Source organism: Trichosurus vulpecula, chromosome 2 (genome assembly GCF_011100635.1).
Source record: "Trichosurus vulpecula isolate mTriVul1 chromosome 2, mTriVul1.pri, whole genome shotgun sequence".
NCBI lineage: Eukaryota > Metazoa > Chordata > Mammalia > Diprotodontia > Phalangeridae > Trichosurus > Trichosurus vulpecula.
In genome coordinates, this window is record NC_050574.1 from 250,529,422 (window position 1) to 250,555,732 (window position 26,311).

The 26,311-nt window shown below is 35.0% G+C and overlaps 1 protein-coding gene across 2 annotated transcripts in view; it reads left to right on the forward strand.

The window, feature by feature from the left end:
* The window catches only part of GLS (glutaminase), an 86,842-nt gene that overhangs the window by 11,639 nt on the left and 48,892 nt on the right, over nt 1–26,311 (forward strand). For both annotated transcript variants that reach the window (XM_036744217.1, XM_036744218.1), the window contains exons 2-7: nt 8,177–8,273; nt 8,608–8,729; nt 12,009–12,138; nt 14,822–14,901; nt 19,242–19,405; nt 24,517–24,575. In XM_036744217.1, coding sequence (XP_036600112.1) covers nt 8,177–8,273; nt 8,608–8,729; nt 12,009–12,138; nt 14,822–14,901; nt 19,242–19,405; nt 24,517–24,575 — 652 coding nt within the window. The remainder of the gene's footprint in view (nt 1–8,176; nt 8,274–8,607; nt 8,730–12,008; nt 12,139–14,821; nt 14,902–19,241; nt 19,406–24,516; nt 24,576–26,311) is intronic.

The following is a 26,311-nucleotide window of genomic DNA, read 5'->3' on the forward strand; positions in this document are numbered from 1 at the left end:
GTCTGTCAGTTGTGAGGGGTGATGGGACAAGTGTGAATAACTAAATGGATAAAAAAGCAACTATCAGGCCCTTAAAAGGAACTAGGTACTTGATTAAAAGCCTTAGGGATAAAAAGACAAAAAGCAAGACAGTCCCAGCTTTCAATGAGTTTAATTTTTAATCAGGCAATAGAGGCCAGGGAGAGTTGTTTTGTACTAGGCAGTTATTGGGATTGTGAGTACCCACCCTAGGGCAGTTGACTGTTAGTTCTTTTTTGTTGTATTAATTTGATTGCTGCTGCCAGTGTAAGAGGTGAAAGGGCTGAGGATTGGGAACCAAGGGAAAGGAGGGGTGTGTAGGTGGGAAACGTGTAGCAAAATGGCTGGAAAGATGATCAGAGTGCATTGTGGTTGATCTGGAAATCCTAATTAAAGGAACATTTGGTTTTATTGAATGCCTTGTTTATAGAATAGGCATGTAACTGCAACTGTCCCCCCTCTCTCCTCTCATGTTATCTCCTTGAAGTCAGAGGCTGTTTTCAGTTTTGTCTTTATATTCCCAATAACTAGTTACATCCTGGGCACTTAATGGTTGTTGCTGTTGTCTATACATAATATTAATTTAACAAATATCATAATATAACTCTTCCCTAATTGATTCTTTATCCCATTCACTTAGAGTGGTTGTCTCAATCTTCAACTTCTTTCCTAAGGCCTTCCTTGGCACTCTTTCTTCCCATCCTCTCAGAAGATTTTGCCAAATGTGTTTTGCTGAGAAAATTGAGGCCAGTCATTGAGAGCTCCATCTTCATCTTCTAACCCATCCCTGAATGTTAGGTATACCTCAGGAATACCAGAACCCTTTTGTCTTTCTTCTGTATACTCTCACTTAGTGACCTCATTACCTCCCATGGGTTCAATAATCTTCTCTATGTAGTTGATTTCTGGATCTGTAAGTCTAGCTTTAGTATTTTTCATGTGATCTAATCTCACATCATCAATTGCCTATTGGACATTTCAAACTAGATATCATGTGGATATCTCACACTATACATTCAAAACAGAACTCATTATCTTCTTTCCCTTCTGTCTAACCCATCCCTTTGCTAAGCAAAACTCATTATATTTTTCCCCCAAACTTGCCCCTCTCCAGGTTCACAGCCTTAGTGTCAGTCATCCTTCATCCTTACTCTCACCTCAAATATCTTGCCAAATCCAATGCTTTCTTTATTCACAACCTTTCTCACATGTGTCCTCTTTTATGCATTCACAAGACCAATCTAGTTCAGGCCCTGGACTATTTCAGTAGCCTGCTGCAAATCTCTCTCCACTCTAATCTGTCGTCCACAGAATCAACAGTGATTTTCCTAAAGCTCGGGTCTGACCATGTCACTCTCTCCTCCCTTTCCCTCCCTCTCAACAAACTCCCAACACCTACCTACGTATGAAGCCTAATTTAAACTATTGTGTTTGGCAATTTAAAGCTTTTTACAACCTGGCCCCATCCTACCTTTCCAACTTTATTACACAATATTCCCTTCCACATACCCTACTGTCCAGCCAAATGGGCCTTTTTTGCTATTTCTCACATGACACTCCATTGCCTGTCTCTATACAGGTTATTTCTCATGCCCAGAATTCATTCTTTCTTTAGCTTCGTTTCCTGGAATCCCTGGTTTCATTAATGAGTCAGCTCAAGCACTACCTTCTGCAGGAGGCTTTTCCTGATTCTGCCCCTGGTTAGTGCCTTTCCTATTAACCCCCCCATCCCTACCTCTCCAGGGTTCCTCATATGTGGGTTCCTCTGTTTTGCATTTACCAATATATGTTCATGCTGTCTCCCCCTTTAGAATGGAAGGTCTTTGAGAGCAGGTACATTTCACTTAGCACATTGTAGAACGGTTAATAAATGTAAGTTGACTGACCATGTTAAGGATTAAAGTGTAATATGGGCCATCCTCTCTACCAGGGCTGTCCAAAATCCGCCCCCAGTGCGGATTTATGCAGCCCGCCTACAAGCATAGACATTCACATAAATGCTTTAGTAAACAAAGCCTAGCTACCACAGAACTCTCACTAAAATAGTAAATCAAAATATATTGTCTGTTGTTTCAATACAGCCCTTCTCTATACAAATTTATACTGTGATTGAAGGGTGATGATGGTTCTTGAGTTGATGTGACCAAAATATTTATTACTTTGTGGCTGACCGTCTGGTGATGAGGCTCTCACCACCTAGTTAAGGTCTCCCTGTGCTTCATTGCCAGACTCATACTAGCTGAACCTGCCAGAGCATGTTGTTTTCTGTTGGTGCATAGGCTTCATGATCCCTGGGCCACCTCTTCACCATAATGAAGTATTGATAAAGGATTATAAAATGTGGCCAGTAATACTGAGGGTGCATGATAACAAAAAATTGTCCATTCTGTAGCTTATTGTCACCAGCCAGGCTTCTTATGATGGGCCTTTCCACATTTAACTAGGCAACTCCCTGGCTAAACCTTTTTTCCAAGTCTTATTCTAGCTTGGGAGACTGCCAGAATTTGTATCCCCACTGACATAGCCTTTGAGAACCCTTGGTCACATCTACATCAAGATGAAGTATGTCAGAAAGAAGTCACTTAGGAAGGTAACGTAGTTAGTATTGGAGCCTGCCTTTGTCTGCTGACACCCATTTAGGGTTCTTTCAACTATCCCACTGCAAGAATAGGAGGTTATAACTTTCCTGAGAATGGGGGCTGTGTGTACCCTAGCTATTGTTTTATCTCCCTCACCACCCAGTACAGGTCTTTGCAGGTACTGACTTCTTAATAAATATTTGTTGAATATTGATTGTGTCATTTCTAGTCAACAAGCCTCTCCAGAAGCCACCTGTCCTTTCAAGCCCAACTTAAGTCCTGCTAACTCCTTGAAGTGCTTTTTTGGTCATCTCTTCTCAAATTGACATCTTCCCTTCTGTAAGTCCAAAATCTACTATGGGCTTTACCAGTTATTCAGTTCCTTACTGTGTTTATTTTAGTCCTTTACTTTATAGTTCTTTGTTTGGCTCTTCCTTCACTAGAAATTACTTTGTATCTACTTTTTATATATTTTGTAATTCCTTATCCATATACATGAAGTTTCTCTCCAACAAAATATAAACTCCTTATATTCAGTTATTGTTGTATTATTCCAAGGTCTTTTTTTTGTTTTTTTCTTTGTATTACCAGTGCTTGGCACTTAATAATTGCTCATTGAATATATGATGGAATATTCTCTCATGGAGCACCAAGTTGAGACATTAGCTCAAATCTGAAGGTTAGTTTGGATTTGATTAGGCAGAGTTTAATGGCATTAGTAGTCATAGGATCATTGACAGAGAGCCTTTATACATGCTTCTGTGACCATCCCCACACCTTTGCCATTCTGCTATTCAAGTACTTAGGTAGCGGGATGCTGCTTATTGGCTGTGGTTGCTCAACAGAAGTGTCACCAAATCAGTTGCGATTTAGGAATTAATTTTTCCAACCGAAAAGCTACAACTCACACAAACATGTACGTATGAGCATCACTTATCTTCTTGTTAGTATGATGCTTTTTTAGGCAGCTAAAAATAGGAAAAAAAAATGTTTCTGTCCTTACAAAAAAAAATCAAAAACATTATGAAATGAATAATGTTTTTTTGCTAACTATAACAAAAGAACCTTTACTATTTTTCATTATCTGGCATAAGCTAAAGAATCACATGAAAGAGTTAATTGTATATTTTATGATATTTACTTTGCTTTTGGGCAAAGTAAACACTGTTCACTAGCATGATAAAAACACAGAAGGCTTATTCTGCAAGTTTTTTCCAAGTGACAAACTCCATTGCAGGGTAGTTCATTTGACAACCATTTTCTGTAAGTAATCTGAATGGTACTATCTATTTGCTTTGGCGGATGGTGCAATTTTTTTTCTTCACATGTTAAGGCATTAGAATTGTTCAGCTTAATTTGACAGTATCAGATGTGAATAAAATATGGAAAACTTTTTTTTTCTTTGGTGTTAAAGGGAATAACTAGCTATAAATGTACTTAAAGTCCTACATCCAAAACACAAATTTTCTTTTAAAGGCTGTCAACAGTGGAAGAATTCACACTAATTAGGAAAAAATAAAACATCTAGTGTATAGTAGTATAAACTATTTTGTCTCAATGCATGCAGACTTTTTTTTTTTTAGCGCATGCAGGCTTTTAAAATGGTTCATCTGAAGTTCATATATTTGTAAACTTTTCTGAAAAACCAAATTTATTACCAATCTAAAGAGCAAATACATAATCAAAGCTAAATTACAGGGAAAAGCATATTAGGAAACAACTTAATACATGTGGCACTTATTAAAATGAGGGGTCATTGCATTACTTTTCCTTAATCCAGGAAATGTTTAGACATCTAGAAATGGTCTTTTCAGACAGTCTAACAGAGCTATTAACATAGACTTTGCTGCGTGGCAGTTTCTACAAAGGGACTGTGTTCTGTAATTTTCCTGTGATAGTTGCCAGCATACCTATGAGTCTTCCAGGATTTCATTAATTCAGTTCCTAAATTCAGTTATGGAAAATAACAGCCTTTTTCGTTGGGGGGAATGGGTTCACAGGATTGTTTTTGGTGAAAGTTTGTTGTTTGTTGTTGGTATAATACAGAATTTAGATATAATAAAAATATTGAAATGTGTAGACAATCAAATTTCAATGGTAGAACAGGATGATTCGATATCTGTTGATATTTTCGTATCAGGAGATGATGGCTGGTGCTTTGGGGGAGCAGTATGCTATCTATGTTTCTAGTACTTTGCAGTGATCACTAGAGTGCTTACTTTTAAAAGATTTTTAACAATGATCAGAAATATTTATTTACTGGTTAAAACTATTCATTTGACCATAATATCTTATTCCCTCAACATTCTAATTAATTGAGGTTATAGTGATTTTATTGTTGTATAATTGCATTATATTTATGGTTCTTGGAGTTTAGTTGTGTACTTAGATATTTAGTGGAATCTGTGGTCTTACTTAATCAGAGTCCAGTCTCTTAACTTTTCCTCATCTGTTAAACAGAGGGATTGGGTTAAGCTGTCCTACAGTGTCCCTTCCATCTTAGTCTGTAATCCTGTGTCAACCTGTGGAGGTTAGAGTATCTTCTTACCATTGTGATTGATTGTTACTTGATTTTTCCATTAATCCCTCATGGAAGAGCCACTTGATGCTTTGGAAGCCTTCATCTGGTTCTTTGGGTTTTTGGTTTTTTTGCAATTCCCCAGGTAAAATGCTTATTGTCCACCTGTTTTTTCTCAATCTCACTTAAACTGCCAGTCTGCTTTGTTTCTTGTTTGTGCATATCCTTAAAGATATATTTTCTGCCATTTCTTTCACCCAGGTTCTGTGGTGGGCCTGGCTCAGGCCAGTGCCATGGTAATTTAGGTTCAATTTAGAACAAAATGAGACACCTCTTAGTCATACTGTAGTTATCAAATAGAGATGTACTTAACCATAGCAGAGGAAGGATATTCAACAATAAAAGACACCTCAAGCAGATTCAGCTCAGTGAAGCTGTCCTTTATGATCCACCAGGCAGGCCTCTGAGAGCTTCTGAAGCTGCTCTGGCTGCTTTGTACTCAAGTTTGAACCATTAGACCTGAATCTACCAAATGCCAAGGGTGGTCTTAATAACTTTTAAGGAAAAACTAGCCTAATTCACATATGAGGAAGAGTTAGATATTACTTCTATGATGTAAGTCATTGATAAATATGCTACAAATTACTTGTAGCAAATGTATGTCTTCCCATTGGTCTCGAAATTTTTTTACAAGGTTTCCTGGATTATAAGAGCATTGAAAATTAAAAATAGTGTCAAATTTCTCATGTGCAATCAGGCAATCAACAGGTATTTATTAAGCATCTACTGTGTGTGCCAGGTACTGTGCTAGGTGCTGGGAATTGTGTTCTTGAGGAGTTTACATTTTATTAATGAAAACAAGTATAAACATAATAAACATAAGGAAAATAGATATGTAGTTAAATGCTGTGTAGTTGGGGGAAAGGAACTAGCAATTGGGGGCATCGGGAAAGGCTTTATGTAGGAGGTGGTACATTAGCTGTCTTGAAATGATGGGGGGAGATTTTGAAGTGGAGGTGAGAAAGTGCATTCCAGGTATGTGGGATGGCTAGTGTAAAGCATGGATTAAAGGAGATGAAATTTTCATGAAGAATAGAGAAGAGGCTGATTTGGTTGGATCCTCGAGTGTGGTAAGGAAGAGTACTATATAAGGGTACTAAAAAGCTGACTTGAGGCCAGGTAATGAGGAGCTTGAAAAGTTAAAACAGAGGACTGGTTGTGGTGGGGCACATGTGCAAATCCCTGCTTCTGGGGAGGCTGATGCTGGTGAATCTCTTGAGCTTGATAGTTCTGAAATGCAGTATGCTAAAGCCCATTGGGTGCCTGCACATAGTTCAGTACCAAAATAGTGAGCTGCTGGGATCATGGGGCCACTAGGCTGTCTCGGGATAGGTGAATTGGCCAAGGTCAGAAACAGCTAGAAAAAGTATCTGTGCTAGTCACTAGTAGATCTTTTTGAGTGACTGCTGCACTTAGAACATAGACAAAGTAGGGACACTGCCTTTCTTCCTGCCTTTCTAAACATTGCCCCCCCCCCCCGCCCCCAGCAAACAAAACAGAACATAGGAGTTTGTTTATATTTGATCCTATAGCCACAGAGTTTGAGTAGGGCATTACTCCTACTATGACATGGTTAGATTTGTGCTTAAGGAAAATTACTGTCAGCTGGTGGAGAATGAATTAGAAATGGGGACAGCTTAAGGCAGGGAGATGAATTAGAGGGCTGTTGGAATAGTTTATACAAGATGTAATAATGGTCAGAACAAAGATGTGAGTAGAAAGGAGTCCGACGCCAGAGGTGATATGAAAGTACAGTGGTAAAACTGGTAACTGATGAAATAATGTGGAATGAGGGAGAGTGAAGAGTCAAGGGTATTATCAATATTAGAAACCTAGGAGTCTATGAGAATTCTGGTATGCATCCATGCAGTGACACTGCCCACCTTGTTATTCCTTGGACAAGACACTCATCTCCTGACTTTTGGGTCATTTTCATTTTCACTGAATGTCCTTTATGCATGTAATGCTCCCCTTCCTCAGTGCTGCCTCTTGATTTTTCCCGGCTTCCTTCAAGTCCCAGTAAATCTCATCTTCTACAGGAAGCCTTTCTTGACCCCCTCTTAACATAGCAGGTGCTTAAGAAATATTGACTGACAGGTGCCATTGATAGAAACAGAGATGGTGAAAAGAGGGGTGGTGAGGTTGGGCAAAGGTGGCAGGGGAAGAAGAGAAAGATAAGTTCTGTTTTGGACATGTCGAGTTTGAGCTGTCTTTGGAATATCCATTTTGGACATTTTTCAACCTACTATGTTAGGCATTGTGCTAAGCACTGGAGATACAAGAAAAGTTAAAAGACAGTCCCTGTTCCCAAGGAGCTCATAATCTAATGGGGAAAACAAAAAGTAAACAACTATGTACAGACAAGCCATATACAGGATAAATTGGAAATAATCTAACAAGTAAGGCATTAGAATTAAGAGGGGGCCATTTCTGATGATCAGACTTTTTCTTTTCATACTCAATTTTAGGCCCAACACTATGTTCAAATCAGCTACCATTTCCCACCTTACCAAAGCCTTCCAAGATGTTAGGGTTAACTTTATAGACAAAATAGCATTTTATTTCTTATCTCTAGAAATGCCTACCTGCATGTGGTGTTTACTCATAACTGAGTATTTGTTTGGTAGGTTTACAAATGATGTTCAGTGCAGCTCTGTGGTTTAATTTTTATCTGGGGCAGATAGATGGTTGAGTTTAAATAGAGTAAAAATCCAAATTTAAAAATTAACATCACATTGCACATGAACTGAACGTGGTGTGGCGAATACAGTTCATTTTTAGTGTTTTTTGTCTTATTTTTAATTACTAATTTGGTTTTGCGTTATTGTTATTCTTTATGAAGATATCCATAATGAATAGCTGATATACAGGTTGGTTCACAGTGATTTGTATGAACATGGCCAAAATCTAGTTTTTAGCATTATAAATATGGTATATCTGGCAAACTGCACAAATATTAATTCTTACCTCTTTCCCTCCTCCCCCACTTTTTTTTTTCCAGTAAAATCAAACAGGGTCTTCTGCCTAGCTTGGAGGATTTGCTGTTTTATACCATTGCAGAGGGGCAAGAAAAAATACCAGTTCATAAATTCATTACCGTAAGTTGTTCCCCCCGCCCCCATCTTGTATATTTCATTGGTAGTCCTAGGTCATGTAATTGAAATGTTTTAATGGCTGTCTACATGTGGATTCTGACAGTTTCCTATTAAGTTTATGTTTTCATGATTTTAAATATCTTTTTTGAATAACCAATAAATCAAAAATGAAACCATGAAAAACTATACAGAAATTTGATTAAGTGACATTAATACTCTTTGTTTAAGAAAAACAAATGAAGACATTTTTGTATATTGAGATAAAAATTTGTAATAAGAATGAGTGTGCAAATTATCTAGGATATATATTTACAGATTTTTCTTTTTTTTTAAACAGGCACTGAAATCTACAGGATTGCGAACTTCTGATCCAAGGTTGAAAGAGTGTATGGATATGTTGAGATTAACTCTTCAGACAACATCAGATGGTGTCATGCTAGACAAAGATCTTTTTAAAAAGTAAAAATTTGGTCAAAATTTTAATGAGCAATTTATTGTGCTACACGTAATTAACTATATAAAATTGTTTTTTTAATTGCACTGTTTTTGAAGATTGATGCTTTTGTGTAACTAAAAAAGTAGATATGAAATCTCATTTAAAAAAATAGCAAATGACAAAAGCTCAAAAAAATTACATTTATGGTACTTGGAAATTGAGTTTAGAACGTATAATAGTCTTATTCACCCTGTCCTCACTTACCCAGATCTGTTTATCTGTATCATATCTTTTTATCCTTATAATCTTGCCCCATACTAATAGCTAAATTTCAGGAAAGACCCATTTTTATACATACTTATTGTATCTAATCCTGAGCATCTGAAGTTAGGTTGTAATGACAATACTTTTTCATTTATTTTTTTAAAATTACATACTTTAATGAAGTCTTAGTAGTTTGTATGAATGCTTGATTTGTAATAATATATCTTTGTACATTTTAGTTATTCCCAATTTTTAACTTCCACTAGCACGTTTTAGTTCAGTTTTGTTGTGAAATTACTTACTGGATGATATATTCTCTAAAAGGCACAAGGTGTTATACAAAAAATATGAAGGGTGTGATAGCAATCTGACATCTCTTGAGGACTATTCAAAACCATTTGTGAATGATTATAAAACTATATTCCCTGAAAGTCTATCAGGATCTTGGTAAGGCCTGACGAATCTACTCTTTACCTCTTTTTACAAAATCATTGGTCACTTTTGGTTTATTCGTTAAAGCTTGTTTTCAGATGAGTTGTTTTGGTTACCACATGGGAAAATCTTAAGCCATTTAGTCAGGGACTGTTTTTTGCCTCTTTTAGTATCTCCAGTGCTTGGCACAGTTCCTGGCACATAGTAGGTGCTTAATAAATATAACTACACTGAACTAAAATCATATAGAGTTTGCTAGAAATGATATACTTGGGGTGGTCATAGAGTCTATGGAGATTTCTCTATTTTTTTAATGTTATTTGAAAAACAGTATGTCTTGTCCCGTATGTGGGAACTGATTCTAAAGGGTGGTTTGTGAAGTCTGTTCTTATGAGTGGTACTTGGAATTTTGAGGCTCTAGAACTGCTTTGTGCAGGTTGTTGACTCAGGCAGCATTTTTTTTTCTTTGTATAACTGAGTGCCAGAAATGTGCTTTACATATGTGTAACACTTTTTTCGACATGCTGTGGCTTCTGAGGAACTTGAGTAGTGTAATATGATTTTGCAACATGTATTTAATTCTCACAGTGCTCTTGTGTATAGGTAGGGAAAGGCTGATTTTTCCCATTTTAAGGTTAAGAAAACTGTGCCCAGAGTCACATCTAGCTGGAGAGCTGGAAATTGCAGATAATCCTGACTGTCACTTTAGTGTTGTACTTAATCTTCAGTTATTTACCACATTTGTGCTGTGTATTATTTTCAGTTTTAATTTTATATCAACAGACAGAGCTCTTTTGATCAGGGTTTTGAGAATAGGAAAGAGTTAACATGTTATTTCTTGTGTAGAGTAAGATTTCATGAAAATAAAAAGCTTAACATACAACTGCATGTATTTAATGCAGTATGTGCTTAACGTTAATCATAGGCTTGATTATCTTAGCATTTACCGAACTAGCATCCTGTTAGAAGATAAAAAAGAGTGTTTGGCTATTTAAGAAAGTTGATTATTAACTGTTCCCCCCCCCCAAACCAGCCTGATTAATTTAAAAGTGCCAAATAGATCAATAGTTTAATTGTATGTAGAAAATGATTTTTGGTATCACTCATGCTATTACTTCTTGAAAACTACGGTAAGGTGGATTTTATAGATTTATATCATGAAGGAAATGAAAATTTCATTTTTGGAAGAAGTTAATATGTTTTAAAGTTAAATGTGGTTATTTGATTATTTTATTCTCATTGATTTTTGCAACAGCTGAAAGATTTATTAACTAAATGTAATTGAAATAAATATTTTGGACTATTAGAAGATAGATCAAATTCAGGATATTTGGGAGAATAGCATCCTAATCATTAAAATATCAAACCTTAGGGGTATTGTATTATTTCTTCTAGTAAAATGATAAAAATGTAAATGTAAATTTTACTTTTTAAATTAAAAATAGAAAAATTTTAGTAAAAATCAAATAGACTTGATCTAGGTCAATATGAACCTAAAATATTGGGTTAACTAAGTCTTCAAAATCTGGAAAAAGATGGTTGATTTTTTTCAATTCTCAAATAATTTCTCAATTCAGATTTAGTTACAAAGAGAGAAAATATTTCGTAGCTTAAGAATGCAAAATCTAGTGTTGGGTAATTGTAAAAAGCCAAATTGCAATTTTTACAATTATGTGATGCATGCAGGCGATTAACTAGTATGACTCTTTAAGAGTAGGAAATGTTTGTTTTTTGGTTGACCCTTATCCCTGAATAATGTTGTTATTATCAGAAGGATAGGGAAGAGGAAAGATAAGTTGCTGTATGCCACCTCTTAGCTAATTTTTAGGCATCAGTTACTAACAAATTGACTTTGGTACTGAGTGTAAGAAGTAATGGTGAGAAAATTAGCAGGGGGTCATGCGTAACCTACTATGACCTATTTATAAAACTTTTCTAAAAGGTTCTGTGAACATGTCTTAAGTTTGCTAATTAGAAGTTGTACTCTCTATACTATTATACCTCTTAGCTTTAACTTGTTTTTTAAATCATCACAATTTTTTGACAAAGCATTTTAATAAAATTAAACAGTTAAGAGAAATCCTTTTTAAAAACTTGATCTATAAGTTTTTATCTTCTCTGTTGTAATTTTGTCTTTTTTTTTTTTTTGCTTAGAAATTGAGGCTTTTCCAGACATTTTAAGTTTGAGGTTTAGTCGAATATTAGCCTCATTCAAGCCACAAGTCTGTTTATGTTGGAAATAGATCATTTTTCTAGATTTTCTGAAATATCAATGATTTTTAGAGTAATAAAGCGTGAGGTCCACTTTTCCAAAATCATCTAGCTAAAAATAAACTGACCCTAGGTCTTAAAGTACAAGAATATTTTCCCCCCAAACAAGTCACAGTTAGTTATTCGGATACACTAAATGCTTTGTTGTAAATAGCATTGCCATTTTTTGTTTTCATGTATAATTCTTGATCTTTATTACAACTTTATTTAATGTCTTTTTCATGTGAGTACATGAAATGACAATGTACATGAAAGAATGTGTCTTAAAGTATATTTTTATTAATACTCTAGTAGGAGCATAGTAGCATTACTATTTTTTTTCTCCTGTTCCACAGATGTGTTCAAAGCAATATTGTGCTGCTTACACAGGCCTTTAGGAGAAAGTTTGTCATTCCAGACTTTATGTCATTTACCTCACACATTGATGAATTGTATGAAAGTGCTAAAAAACAGTCTGGAGGAAAGGTAAGCTTTTATGTTATTTTACTTAATGTGACTAGTAAAAACCCAAACTGACCTGTAGATAAAACACAGGAAAAATTGTTCAGCTTTATGATTTACTATAAAGTCAAAAAGCTAGAAGATGACTGTACTTGGTGTTTATTATGGCATTATACTTTAAAAAAATTCAGATTGAGGTGTCCTTGACTTTGAGGCCAACTGTATCACATTACCTTATACAGATGACTCCCAAGTAATTAGGACAATGGCATTTTTAAAACTCTGGCATTTTAAATTATTTTATCTTTGGAAATTTTCTAAAAAGTAGTGTCATGATTGGGTTTTTTTGGACTGTGCATATTTTGAACAAATGAAGGAATTTTAAAAAGTATTGGTTAAAATGTATAATTGTTGAAAGAATCTCCTGGTAATATAGGGGAGCACCTTGTTGTCTAGGACACTGAGAGGTTAAATTAATAAATCCAAAATTCATCAGAGGTGGGACTTGAACCTAAGTCTTTCTGATTCTAGGACTTACTCTATTCACTTATGCATATGCTGCCTTTAAATTGGTTATCATATTAAATTTCTCATGTTAATGATAGCTCTGAAATATAACACTTGATTTTATGATGCTTATAATGCAAAGTATTACAGTCAATCCTATTGAGAAATCTAGTTTTGTTTTAGTTGTAGGTTATGGCCAAGTGATAACTTTAGGACATGCTCTTGATACATACTCTATTTGTCAACTCGCAAGCCCCTGAAGGTACCTGTGTACCTATTTTCATTTGTTTTTTCTACTGTCTTCTTATTTGTATCCCCAGCGCTTTAGCATAGTGCTTGGCACATAGTAGGTGCTTAATAAATGTGTATTATATTGTATTATATCATTCTTTCCCTGGGTGATGTGGAGAAGAACAAGCCTCTCTTTATTTTGAGCTTAGTGTGGTTTGAAAGTTAGGGAAAGAATGAACGTGAGAGAATGTTTAGAGAATGGAGAGATTGTGTAGCACTCAATTTTGAGAGGTAATCTTTTATTTTTATTTTTTGACTGTTTCAGTTAATTTTTTTTTCAATCAGTTAAAACTCCTTTCTTTCACTCCCACCCCCAATTGAGAAGGAAAGAAAAACAAACCCCTTGTTACAGACATTTGTAGTCAAGCAAAACATGACCAAAAAAAAAGTTTACTTTTGCATTCTGAGTCTTTCATGTTTTTACCAGGAGGTGGGTAAAAGGTTTCTTGATGAATCTCTGGAATCAATGGTTGGTCATGCTGACAAGTGTTATTAAGTCTTTCAGAGTTGATTGTCTTTTTAGTGTCGTCATATAAATTGTTTTCCTGGTTCTTCTCACTTCACCCTAGTTCATACAGGTCTTCCCAGGTTTCTCTGAAACCAGTCCCTTCATAATTTCTTACAGCACAGTAAATAATTCTTTTTACAGTGGAATACCATAACACACACACACACACACACACACACACACACACACACACACATATGTATACCATAACTTGTTCAGCCATTCCTCAATTTATAGGCACTCCCTCAGTTTCTAATTTTTTGCTACTACAAAAGGAATGAGTTTGCTTTTTTTCTTAGAACTAATCACTTTTCTGTCCTTGTTCAGTCTCCCCTTTCCCTTCTGAATCCCTGTTGAGTGAAATGTGTTTCTGAATGTGTGTGTGTGACTTTCTCAACCCTTTTCTCCTTTTTTATATAGATTTCCACTTGCATAACCTTTTTATATGAGGTAAATTTGCTTAGCCTTCCTTTCCCTCCAGCATATTCCTTTTTCTCTCTCTACTTGCGTTCTTCTTTTAGGATCAAGACATAATAAAACTACTCCCAGGCCTTCTATCTAATTAAGGCTCCTTCCCTGACCCCTGATAATGATAGTATTCAGAAGAGACACATATATCATCTTACTGTATCAGAATGGAAACAGTTGATCATTGTTTAGTCCTTTTTATCATTAGTCATTCATGTTTACTTTTTCGTGTTTATTGTGACTCCTCTGTTTGCACTTCAAAGTTTCTGTGCAGTTTTGGTCTTCTCATCAGGAATTCTTGGAAATCCTCTTTCATTAAAGGTCCATTTTTTTTTCCCCTGTAGGATCCACTTTGGATCTATGACTGGGAACTGGATAGTGAATGACAGAACTGTCACTTGGCACCTAAGCCTGCATCCTATACAAGTTTAGACTCCTCTCTGCTCAGTGTGAGATCTCTTCTTGCCCTGGTGCACAGCCTTTCCCTGTACTGGAATGTGCCATGTAGTGGGCTCCTGGCCAGATATTGCATCCTGTGTATTTCCAGGCCTCTCTGTCTCCTTATACTGACCTGGGCTGGAAAAATGACTTACTGTGACCTTTTTTCCCACTTTGATTTCCCAGTCAGGATTCAGTTTGGTATGTTTTCTAGCTCTTTTTGGAGTTTGAAGGGGAAAGGGACTAAGGGGATGGAGCTCACTGTACTTCTTCCTGCCATCTTGGTTCTACCTTAGAGGTGTTTTCAAAATACCATAGATACTTCACAAAATTAGGTAGACACCTGTTAAGGTATACAGCCTGGGAGAGAGAGTGTCTCTATTAAAAGAAAAGGTGTTCATCGCTGCAGAGTATGCATATTATTTGCCTGCTTTACAACCTTACATTCCTGGGTCTTAACTAAACTTCTTACTCCTTGCCAATGTATTGGTTTAGGTTGCTGATTACATCCCTCAACTGGCCAAGTTCAGTCCAGATTTGTGGGGAGTGTCAGTGTGTACAGTAGATGGACAGAGGTGAGTTTTTAAAAAATAATTTCTTTGTAAATATCTAAAATGTTTTGAATATTTTGAAAGTTTACAATTTGTTACAATATTTTTTATTTGCATGGTGAAATGATGGCTTCAGAAAAATCATACTTCAGTGTAGTTTTTGATATGGGATACCTTGAAAGTATGTTGGTTGGTATATGAAAGTATGCTGCAGAGAGGAAAAGTGCTATCTGACTGAATTTCTCAAAAGTGTGGTCACCAGTGTATGTGCATTTTTTGTGAAAATAAAATCTTTAATCCTGATAATCTTGTGACAAGTTACTTTTTATTCTAGATTCAGAAGCAAAAAAAGTAGTCCTGTTTCTTTATTAGATATTTGCATAAATATAGATTGGGACTAGCTCTATGTTTTAATTTGTTCTTAGAAAGTAAATCTTATATGTTTCAATAAATGTGTGGATGTATATGCATTCTGATCATTCTAATTTTGTGTTTGTATTTGTGGAGTAAAACTAATGTTTTATGTAGTCTTTACCTTTATGTGTGTTAAGAATTGTTCCTTGATGTTGGAAATATTTTCGTTTTCAAATTAATTACATAAGTTATTAAATCAGAACTATTCTATCATTGCTGTTGAGAAAACATGAAAGTAATCTCAGTGATATGTAGTTCACTTTTAAAAATCTAAGTGTTCAGAACTAAATTTCCTGTGACTTAATGGCATGATATGTAGATAAAAGAACCTTTTAAATTTTGGAATAATGAACTAGGTTTCTGCTCTGTGAAAAGTAAAATCTTGAATATCTCAAGTGTCTTTAGTAAAAAACTTAATCTAAAACAGTAACCATACCTAATGTTGGCTTGTATGTATCATTTTTTTTTAAAAAAAAAACCACATATTTTAGGACACCCACACACACATATATATGTATATATAAAACATATGTAACATCTATATATTTAAAATGTGTTACTCAGACCTCATTGAGGGAGTCTGATAGAATTTGAGGAATCCATATTCATACTATAAATCATAATATTGGAGAAAGTAATGCTTTCATTGAGTATATGTAATGAAAGCTTTATTCACTACTAGCCAAACTGAGGATTTCATACATTTTTGAGGATGGCTTTGGGAATTGAGGGAATTAAAATCAAGGTCTCAGTATCTGGAGGTTCTTTGTATTCAACTTTGGTGTGAACCTAGGAAAATAGCATTTTATTTTAAATATATGACACCATTGCTTTTATGAAAAAAGTACCATTTTTCTAATAGTTCATTCATTGACTAGCATTCATTTTTAGTTTCCTAGTTGGTCTTCTTGAATGCTGAGCTTAACAGTATTGTGTATCTGAATAAGCTTTAGTGAATCAGGGAACACACACAGAAAATTGTGTTTTCTGCATTGATTTTATTTCAGTAGATTAGAGCTGAATGTGTCATTATAATATACTACTTACTAATCAATTTCTCTTATTAAACATTGACCTGTATCTTTTTTTCTTTTGTGGGAAGGGTTGTTTTTTTGTGGTGGAGAATATAGAGGACTTTTTTAAAGTTTAGGAGTGGCTCTCATAATATAGTGTTTTAAAGCTCACACAGCTGATCTTGCATAATTTTCCCCCTTGGTGACTGCTTCTCTAGGGAATTTCCACGAAATCCTCAACCATGCTTCACCTAACCTTCTCTTCTATGGCTTCCTGAACTCAGTGCTGAAATGCTTACATGCATTCCTCTCTACCCTCCTTGAGCACCCCACCCTTATTTCTAGAATCACGAACCCTATGTTGTACCTACTGTACCGTTGTTCCTGAATGGAGTATGTCTCTCCTAGGACCTCACTCACCATCCCCATAACTTAACAGTCCAGGCCCTTCCCTGGATACCACTTCCTATTATGTGTTTGTCTTTTTTCTTCTGTTAAAAGTAAGCTTTTATGTTTTTATCCCTATTCTTGTACTTAGTGATACTTTTATTCATTATACTGTATGTACATGCTTACTCTTATAGAAGGCAAACTTCTTGAGGGTGAAGACTATTTCATTTTTGTCTATCACTAGCATGGGACCTGTCACATAGGTGCTTAATAAATGCTTATTGACTGAGATACAAATAAGAAGCTTCTGAGTAGATTGCAAGCCTTTGGTCTCCTTCATTTTTCAATCACCAGCCCCATTCTCCAACATTTTTTATCATCCTCTCCTATGCCCACCTTCATATTGAAAGTAGTCTCTACTTTATGATGCCTTTTGACTTGGTTTGGATGATCTTGTTAAGTTCTTTCTTGGCACTTCTTTACTTCTCTTCATTCCCTGCAACAGAAGTTGGCACAGAAGTCACGATTGTCTACATGGTGGACTTTTTGTTTATAACATCTGAACGCTGCAAATATCTCATGGAATTATGTTTCTTTGTTGGCTTTGGGCACAGAATGAAACCCCACTCTACCTTTATCTGCCTCCAAGGGTATTGTTGGTGGAGACCTGAATTGGTACAGCCATTTTGGAATGGAATTTTAAATTGGTCTAAATTAAGCAGCTAAAATGTCCAGACCCTTTGATCCTGTGATTGTGTTGCTAAGCATGTACTACAAATAGGTCATTGATAAAAGATTCCCCATATATACTAAAATATTTATAGCAGCACTTTTTGTGGTGGCAAAGAAGGAAACAAAGCATATATCCATCAATTATTGAATGGTTAAACTGTGGTACATTGATTTAATATTACTGTGCTTTAAGAAATAGCAAATATGATAAATACAGAGAAGCAATGAATTGTTAGCATGAACTGATGGAAAGTGAAGTAAACAGAGCCAAGAAAGCAATATATGTACTGACAGCATCAATGTAAATATGAAGATCAACCACCACAAAACAATTGAAAATGAATGTTGCAAAACTGCAAAGAACAATCTTGGCCTCGGAGAATAGATATGAGAAGATAGTTTTCTTCTCTCTCTCTCTCCACCCTACCTTTGCAGAGGTGGTATGTCCATGCATGTGGAGCATTGCTTATATCGTCAGATTTTTTTGAGATATTTATCATTTTTTCCTGGTTTTTTTCCCCTTTTCCTAAAAAAAAAATTGTTATGGAATGATTTTCAGGGAAGTGAGTAGGGGAAAAGATACATGGGGAAATTTAGATTGTGTAAAAACAAAAAAAATAATAATCTGTTTTTTAAGACTATGAGGTACTATGCAAATACCTGTTCTTTTTGTTTTAAACCTTTGGGATTGTATAATTTTTTTCAAAATCAGTAATTGAACTTCGGAACAAAATTAATCACTCATAGTATACATTTTTGGTCATACTTAAAAGAACTGCTCTTGGTAGAATGACCAGAGTTTTTTACTCTAGAATCTCCTCTCTATTTCACGTACCTTCTGGTTTCACAGAATAAACGCTGTTCCTTTCCATGTAAAATACGTGAAGGTAGGTATAGCCAGTGGTAGTCACCTCTTGTATCCTTAGTGCAAACACTAAAGTCATCTGATACTGTATCCTTTCATTGAGTTGGAAAAGAAATAGATGGATAGAGTTGGAAGTTGTAGTTAAGGAGATACATTGCTCTTAAGAAAGACTTCTCAGAGCGTTATAATTCTTGAGCAATTTTTTAGTCATTGCTACCTTAGTCATTACTAGTATCTTTAGATATATACTTTGTTTCCAGTTCTTTGCTCCCACAAAAAGTGCTGCTATAAATATTTTGGTATTTATATGGGGACTCTTTATCAATGTAGTATATGCTTAGCAACAGAATTTCAAGATCAAAGGGTCTGGACATTTTAGCTGCTTAGTGTCATTACTGCTTTTGCAATAGTTTAGTCATTACTTCTTCGCTACTTCCTCTTCACCTAGGTCATCTTAGTTGATACAGTTAAGTATTTTTTAAAAAAAAAAAGTCTGCCCAAAGGTAAAGTTACTCATTCTTGCTCTATTATATATGATCCAGTTGTGAGTCATGCTTCCCTTCTTGAGTGAATAAAATTTTACCTGTATGTATTGCTTCTGAAATTGAACTTGTTTCTGATAGTTATTCCTTAAGATTCTTCACATTTCTTTTTTGTTTGTTTGTTTTGAGGGGGAAGGCAGGGCAATTGTGGTTAAGTGACTTGCCCAAGGTCACACAGCTAGTAAGTGTGTCAGCTGTCTGAGGCCAGATTTGAACTCAGGTCCTCCTGACTCCAGGGCCCATGGTCTACTCACTGTGCCACCTAGCTGCCCCTATTCCTTAAGATTCTTAATTGTTAGATAAATGAAACATGATCTTTTAAATCAGGATTAATACAAAGGACATAACAATTATGCTATTGCATCTTTTATTGGTTGCTATTAATTTTTTTTATCTGCTTTAAAAAAGGCATTCTATTGGAGATACGAAAGTCCCCTTTTGTCTTCAGTCCTGTGTAAAGCCCTTGAAGTACGCCATTGCTGTAAATGACCTTGGAACAGAATACGTGCATCGATATGTTGGAAAAGAGCCCAGTGGATTAAGATTCAACAAACTCTTCCTGAATGAAGATGGTAAGAATCAGATAAAAAAGGTGAAAGTTTCATTTTTCTGTGTAATTCCAATTAGTCATTACCTACCTTTTAAAGGAAGAATTCAAAGCTGTTATACCTTAAAGACCTCTGAAATAATGAGAATAGGTTAAAACATTGACTCTTTAAAATATTACTGTTTTTCTTCGTACTGAGCTTGTAAACCACAAAAACCTCCCAGTTTTTGGTCAGATGATTTGCACTCCAGCCATACCTTCCCTAGCTTATATTTGTTCTTGCACTGAAAATATCAAACTTCACATATGCAAAGTGGGAGAGGGATACTATATACCAGTACGTCTGGGAAAGATCTGTTTTTTTCATTGGACAACTGCAAGTTAACTATAAATCAGCAATGTATCATGGCAATCAAGAAAGCTACTGCAATACTAGGTTGAATTAGGAAACATGAAATGTTCAGGCTAGAGGAATAATTGTTCTCACCACGTTGTGCTTTGTCAGATTTTGTGATTTTTTTGTGTTTAGTTCTGGATGCCAGAATGTAGGAATAACATTGATAAATTGAGGAGTTTTTAGTGGTGCGCAACAAGGATGGCAGAGGGCCTTGGGATCATGCCATAGGAGGGTTTGTTAAAAGAAATGAATTCTTGATAGCCTAGAGGACAAGTTCAATGTGAAAGCAATAGTTGTTTTGAGTATTTATTTAAAGGGCTGTTACATGAAAAAGGGAATAGTCTCGTTCTACTTGGCTTTACAAGGCGTAACTGGGAGAAATGAGTAGAAGCTGCCAAAGTGGTAAATTTAGTCTTATAGGAAAACTTTTGTAACAATTAGAGCCATCCCCAAGTGTCTAGCAAACTTCAAGTAAAGCCTAGATAACTTTGCCTGGTAGGATATAGAGGGTATCAATTGGATGTCTTCTGAAATTTCTTCCAGTTCTGAAATTTAGGGAATTTATACCCAGTGTATTTGTTAAGAATACTTAAAATGGCTGTCCAATTTCTTTTCTAAATTGAAATAAAAACAGCCCAGTTATTAGTGAACACAATATTTATGGGATATTGAGGAGAAGAATTAATATATCCATATTTATTTTTAAAATATCACCTTGCATTTTTCTCTTCTGTAGCATTTAATGTTGGAAAATTTTGAAAATTTTTAATGCATCTGGTTCACAGAATTTAGCTTACTATGCTCACTTCCAAAAGAAAAAGATCAGGAGAGATGGATTTCTATAATGTATTGAATGTGGAAGACCCCTAGAAAAGGACAGAGATTGCTTACTGGCCATCCATTTTGTAGAGTTTTTTATAGTTGTAATTTTAGTTGAGATGAGTTTGAGATAATAAATCATTTATTAACTTCAGTGGCTTAAATTTCATGTAGAAATCAGTGTTTGTCTTAATTGAATATTATGAAACGTTTTAGGGATGAAAATTATTTCTCTACCATGTGACAGCAGAATGATTTTCACTGTCCAGGGCAGCTAGTGATGCAGTGATTATTGATGGTTTTGTCTGGAGTCAGGAAGATCTGGATTTGAATCCTCTTCTACTTTTATGACTGAGCCCAGCTAACATCTCTCACTGTTTTCTTATTTGTAAAATGAGAGTAATAATATCACCTATCTCATAGAATTCTATGAGAATAAAATAAGATGTTTTTAAAGTGCTTTGCAAACCCTAAACTTGAAAGCATTATATAAATGCTAGGTATTTTCATTATCACCATGGTGCTAGGGGAATGTATTTGTCTTTTGTTTCTGAATTACATGTTTTCAGTGCCTTTCACTCAGTTGGAACTTGAATTTTTTTTCTCTAATGCTGTTCAGTATTTGAGTAGGATTACTTGAAGGTCATCTCATCCTGAAAATGAAGAATTAGTGTAATAATTATTGTAGTTGATATTCATATGGTGCCTTATGGCTTGCAAACAGCTTTATGAACCTCATTTTATTTCATCAATACTAACAACCTCATGAGGAAAGTATCACAGCTTTTTATACCTATTTTATAAATGAAGCCCTATGAAACAATATGGTTTACCCAGGGATTAGAACTAATAAATCTCGTAGATGAAATTTGAACCTAGATTTTTCCTGACTCATATTTAATATAGAGAGAGGAGGGAGAGGAATGTATTATCATTAATGTACATTAATGATAATCTTTAGAAGAGGTGAATCTATTATTGAGAGGTAACATGGTTCAATAGAAAACATGCTGAATTTGAACTCAGACAACTTGAGTTTGAATCCTGGCTCAATGTAACTATACCTAAGTCACTTAAACTCTTTCAGCCTCAGTTTCCTCACTGAAGAGGTTGGACTAATTGGCCCTCAGAGTCATCAACTTTAAAATGGAGATAGTTAAACACCCACTTCCCAGAATTGTTTGAGAATCAAATGAGATAATATTTACAAAGCACTCAGAACAGTACCTGGCACATAGTAGGTGCTTAATAAATACTTGTTCCCTTCCCCCTTAGGTCCATTCCAGTACTAAATCTGTGATTCCTTGAATAATGTTAATCTCATGGGAGGTGTATGATTTTGGAAATTAGGTTTTCGTCAAGTAAAATGTTTTCATTTTTTTGGCTATCATCCCTACCTATAAAAAAAACTTTGCTAATCACAATTACAGCAGCAGCTTTTTAAAAATTCTTGGTCAATAGTAATATACCATAGCTAATCATTAAGTAAGCCCAACTATCCAATAACAAAAATGTATTCCACAATTTTAATGGTTACTTGCCTTGTGTACCTTGATTTCCTTTAGTTATCCATTTGGACTGCTTTAGTACTGGGATTTTAAGGGTAGTAGCTCAAGGTTCTTGGAGATTTTCTGAGGTCAAATCTAAAGTCACCTCCTTGTGTCCATATACTGATTCTGCAGTTTTTTTTGTATACCCAGAAGATTGTGTAGAATTGTAATAATTGCAATATTTTGCATAAACATTGGGAAGGAGAGAAGAAGGGAGAAGTTTAGTAACTTGCACAGAGTCACAGCTGGTATATGCCAGAAGTAGGACCGAGAGCCAAGGCTTCCTGACTCCAAAGCCAGCTGTATTACACTGGGCTGACGTTATGTACAAGTAAATGACCTCTTTCGTTAAGAGGGAGTGCTAATATAAGTAGACGTTTAAAAAGGTATTATAGTATGTCATGGCATTTTGATAAACTTGTAAGTAATCAAAAACTTACTTTGTTTTCTTAACAAAGGAATGGTTGGATTTACTTGGGAAGCAAAAGACAGTCTTTATTAATGAGTTCAGAGAGTAGCCAACACAGCATACTGGCATATGTGTCTGGACTTGTGTTTTTTGGCCATTGATGCAGGTTGGCAACTCACCAGTAACTTTGTTTTAAAGAGTTGTCTGGACCTTGAGACCTGGTAGGCAGCATCCTGAAATGTCAGTCCAGACACCTTTTGCCTGGTTTGTTGACCAGCTGCACAATAGAGATGAGATTATTTCCTCCTAAAGTGGGATGAGCAATACTCTTGGGAAACACCAGGCACACAAGTGAGTGGGGGAAAATTGAGATTTCAGACCCAATTAGGAGCCAAGGGATGCTCCCACTTGGGAGTTTAAAGCCTGCGTTATTAATTTTGTTTTCACTGTAGTAAACTATTCTCTTTTCCAGAATGTCCCTGCTGTTCTGAGTTTGTAACACTACTCTGTTCATTTTTGATACCAATTTAATGAAATAACGCTCTCCTTTAGAGGGAAAAAAAGAAAACAAAAAAAATTTGCCTGGGTTGACAAGCAATTTGCCCCTTGATCAGTCACACAGTTGGTATGTGTTGAGACAGGACTTAAACCTCAATCTTTCTGACCCCAAAGCTAGTCTTTTATCCACTGTCATGCCAGTTGATTATCAGGGGAGTTTTATTTCTGGGTCTCACATGCCAGCTTGGGTGCTTACAGACTCTTTGTGTCTTAAGCAATTGGTAAATTGATATTACAATAGGATTTGGAAGGTTTGAGATGGATCATAGTAATACTACAAAGAGTACTGATCTTGGAGTCAGAAGATTTTGGTTTGAGTACCACTTCCAAGACATAACAGCTGTGGGACCCCCTAGGTAAGTCAGGTAAGCTCCTTGAGCTTCAGGTTCCTTATCTATAAAGTGGAGATCATAATACTCATGTTCCTTCAGCATGGCTGTTAACAAAGTACTTTGTAAAACTTTTAAGTCCAATATAAATGTGAGTTACTTTTCAAAGGAAGGGAGTGGCTAACAGTGTCAAATGAAGACTAATACGAGTTCGAGGGATACAGTAATTGGTTATCTTTCAAGTATTTCTAGGAGCTAACATTGAAGGGGTAGTTATCTTGGTTTGTCCCTGTTCAGAAGGTAAATGAGGCATCTGAGCAGTGTAGGTATTGCTTGAATTTAGACCAACCTGACTGACTTAAGGATAAGATTTGAGCACTTCATAGGATCCATAGGATCGTGTGATTGTCATCTGTCTCAAACCTTGCATTTTTACAGATTGAGGAAACTGAGGTTTATAGAGATTAAATTGTTCTGGTAATAAGTAGTAAATGGCGGAGCTTGAGATTTCAAACCGAATCCTCTTACTCCATATCCATATTTGTATAATATTTGTGTTTGCATTTTCCTATTAATATTTTTCTTCCTGTGATTAGTGTTTTCAAATCTGGCCTCAGACTCTTATTAGTTATGTGACCCTGGGCAAGTCACTTAACTTTATTTACATCAGTTCCTCATTTGTAAAGGGACCTGGAAAAGGAAATGGGAAACCACTTCAGTATCATTGCCAAGAAAACCTCAAATGAGGTCATGAAGAATCAGACCTGACTGAACAACAACATTAAGTATCAATGTAAGGTAGTAGAAAGAGCACTAGCACTAAATTTCTTAAGTATAAAATGCAGATTTCCTCCAAGAAACTTGTTCCCTCATTTAGAACTCAAGGTGACTGAGAGGGTCAAAAATCTTATATTCAAAGAATTTCTGAAATATGAACTTAATTTATTCAGGTCTCTGTACATTCAAAGAACACCAAAACATACTGTTCTGGGAAGTTTATGCATGTATGTGTTCAAGATTTGCCCATATAGTATCAGTCATTTTAGATAATACTGTGTTTTTATAATTTCACAGATAGGCCTCATAATCCTATGGTGAACGCTGGAGCAATTGTTGTAACTTCATTAATAAAGGTAAAATGTTGATATTTCTTTTTCCTTCTTTTTTTGCTCTCATAATTTTTAGTGATTATAGCTTATTAAAAAGAATCTTGCATTTTCCATAGTGTTTTCCATAGCTGTAACATCAAATAGTCTGTAATTTTTGCTTTGACATTTAAAAAGTATTTAGAAATGTTAGAGTTTTTTATTTAAATATAAATAATACACAAATGTCAATAGGAAAAAGTTTTTTAAAGGAACCTTCTATAAAATGGTAGTGTCCTGTTGGTTCCTTCAGAATATAATAGTAAAAGACCCAAGTTGAAATATTTTTTCCCTTTATGTTGACATGTAATTTTTCTTCCTTTTGGATTTTATGTAGAAGGATCAGCTTTGGATAGGATTTAAGTTCTTTACCATGATGTTTTGTCATTAGTTTATATGTTCGTTCCATTAGTGCCAGAGTGCATCTATTTAGTAGGCTTCTCAATCTTCCCGGTCTTGTAAGCTGAAATTAAAATTGTGGTTGAATGTATTTCATTTGTCTAACTTTTCCATAGCTAATAGTGACAGTGCATATTCTAATTATTAACATATTTTTTAAGTTTTAAATTTAAAAAATTAAATTTTGAGGTTTGAGTTCTATAAGTACTTGTAAGCCACATTATTATTTTGGTAAAATTATTTATAATTAATTTTCATTTAAAATTGTGTTTTAAGTCATTGTTTGAATTTCCATTTGTACCAAGCTGTCATTTAACTTTAGAACTTTTTGGTCAGCTCATCTGTTTGTATATGTGAAGTTAGAAATAAGTCACACCACATGACTCATGTTAGGTGCATTGCTATGAATGGTGTATAGAATCATTTTGCTTTGTTTACATGAGAAACTGTTTTAGCATTAGTCATCTCCTTTACTACAACTTGAAAAGCCAATTTAGTCATTATTAGATTAACCACTAGAATTCTGCACTACTCCTCCATTTTTAGTTGTCTGTGCTAGGGAGAGAAAAGAACCCTTGTAAGAGATTTAGCTTTATGCATATTATTCTTAGTTATCATATTCAAAAAGAGACATTGTGTATGTGACTACTCATAACTATTATATGCTATTTTGTGTGACATAAAAATCGCCTACTTCATAATGAAATAAAAGTCTTTAATATTTTAAATACCCCATCTACAAGTGAGGCTTGATCAAAAGTTGTACTAATGGTCTCTTAAATGAGAACTATTAACCCAAGTTAGAGGTGAGAAAATTTATCATGCTAGATGATACCTCTAATGCTTGATGACAGAACCATTAGAGGCACTAACATAGTAATCTAGAGTAGAGTTTATATTAGTGATAAAAGACTTTAATTGATAAATTTACTTTTATTTAATGATTTTTGGGTTTTTCTTTTACTGCTTCGAAGTCTTGCATATAGAAATTGTATGTTTGATTATCATATTACACCATCTTGTCATTACTTTTTCTTAGTGACACTGGACTATGTCCAGAATCAATCAAACTATTTCTAATAATACTTAAAACATAAAGCAGAAATAATTATATAATTTAAAATCTTAATAGTATGAAAAAACCTTAATTCTACAAAGAAATTAGCTTAGCAGTTTTTAGCAGGTAGCGCACCTAAGAATATGGATTTGGACTATGATTTTATGACAACTTTCTATTATGTTTTACTTAATTAGAATTATATTTCAGCAGAATAGTTAACTTGGAGGCTTATTTTAGAGAAAACTTCTTAACCTTAAAATAACTT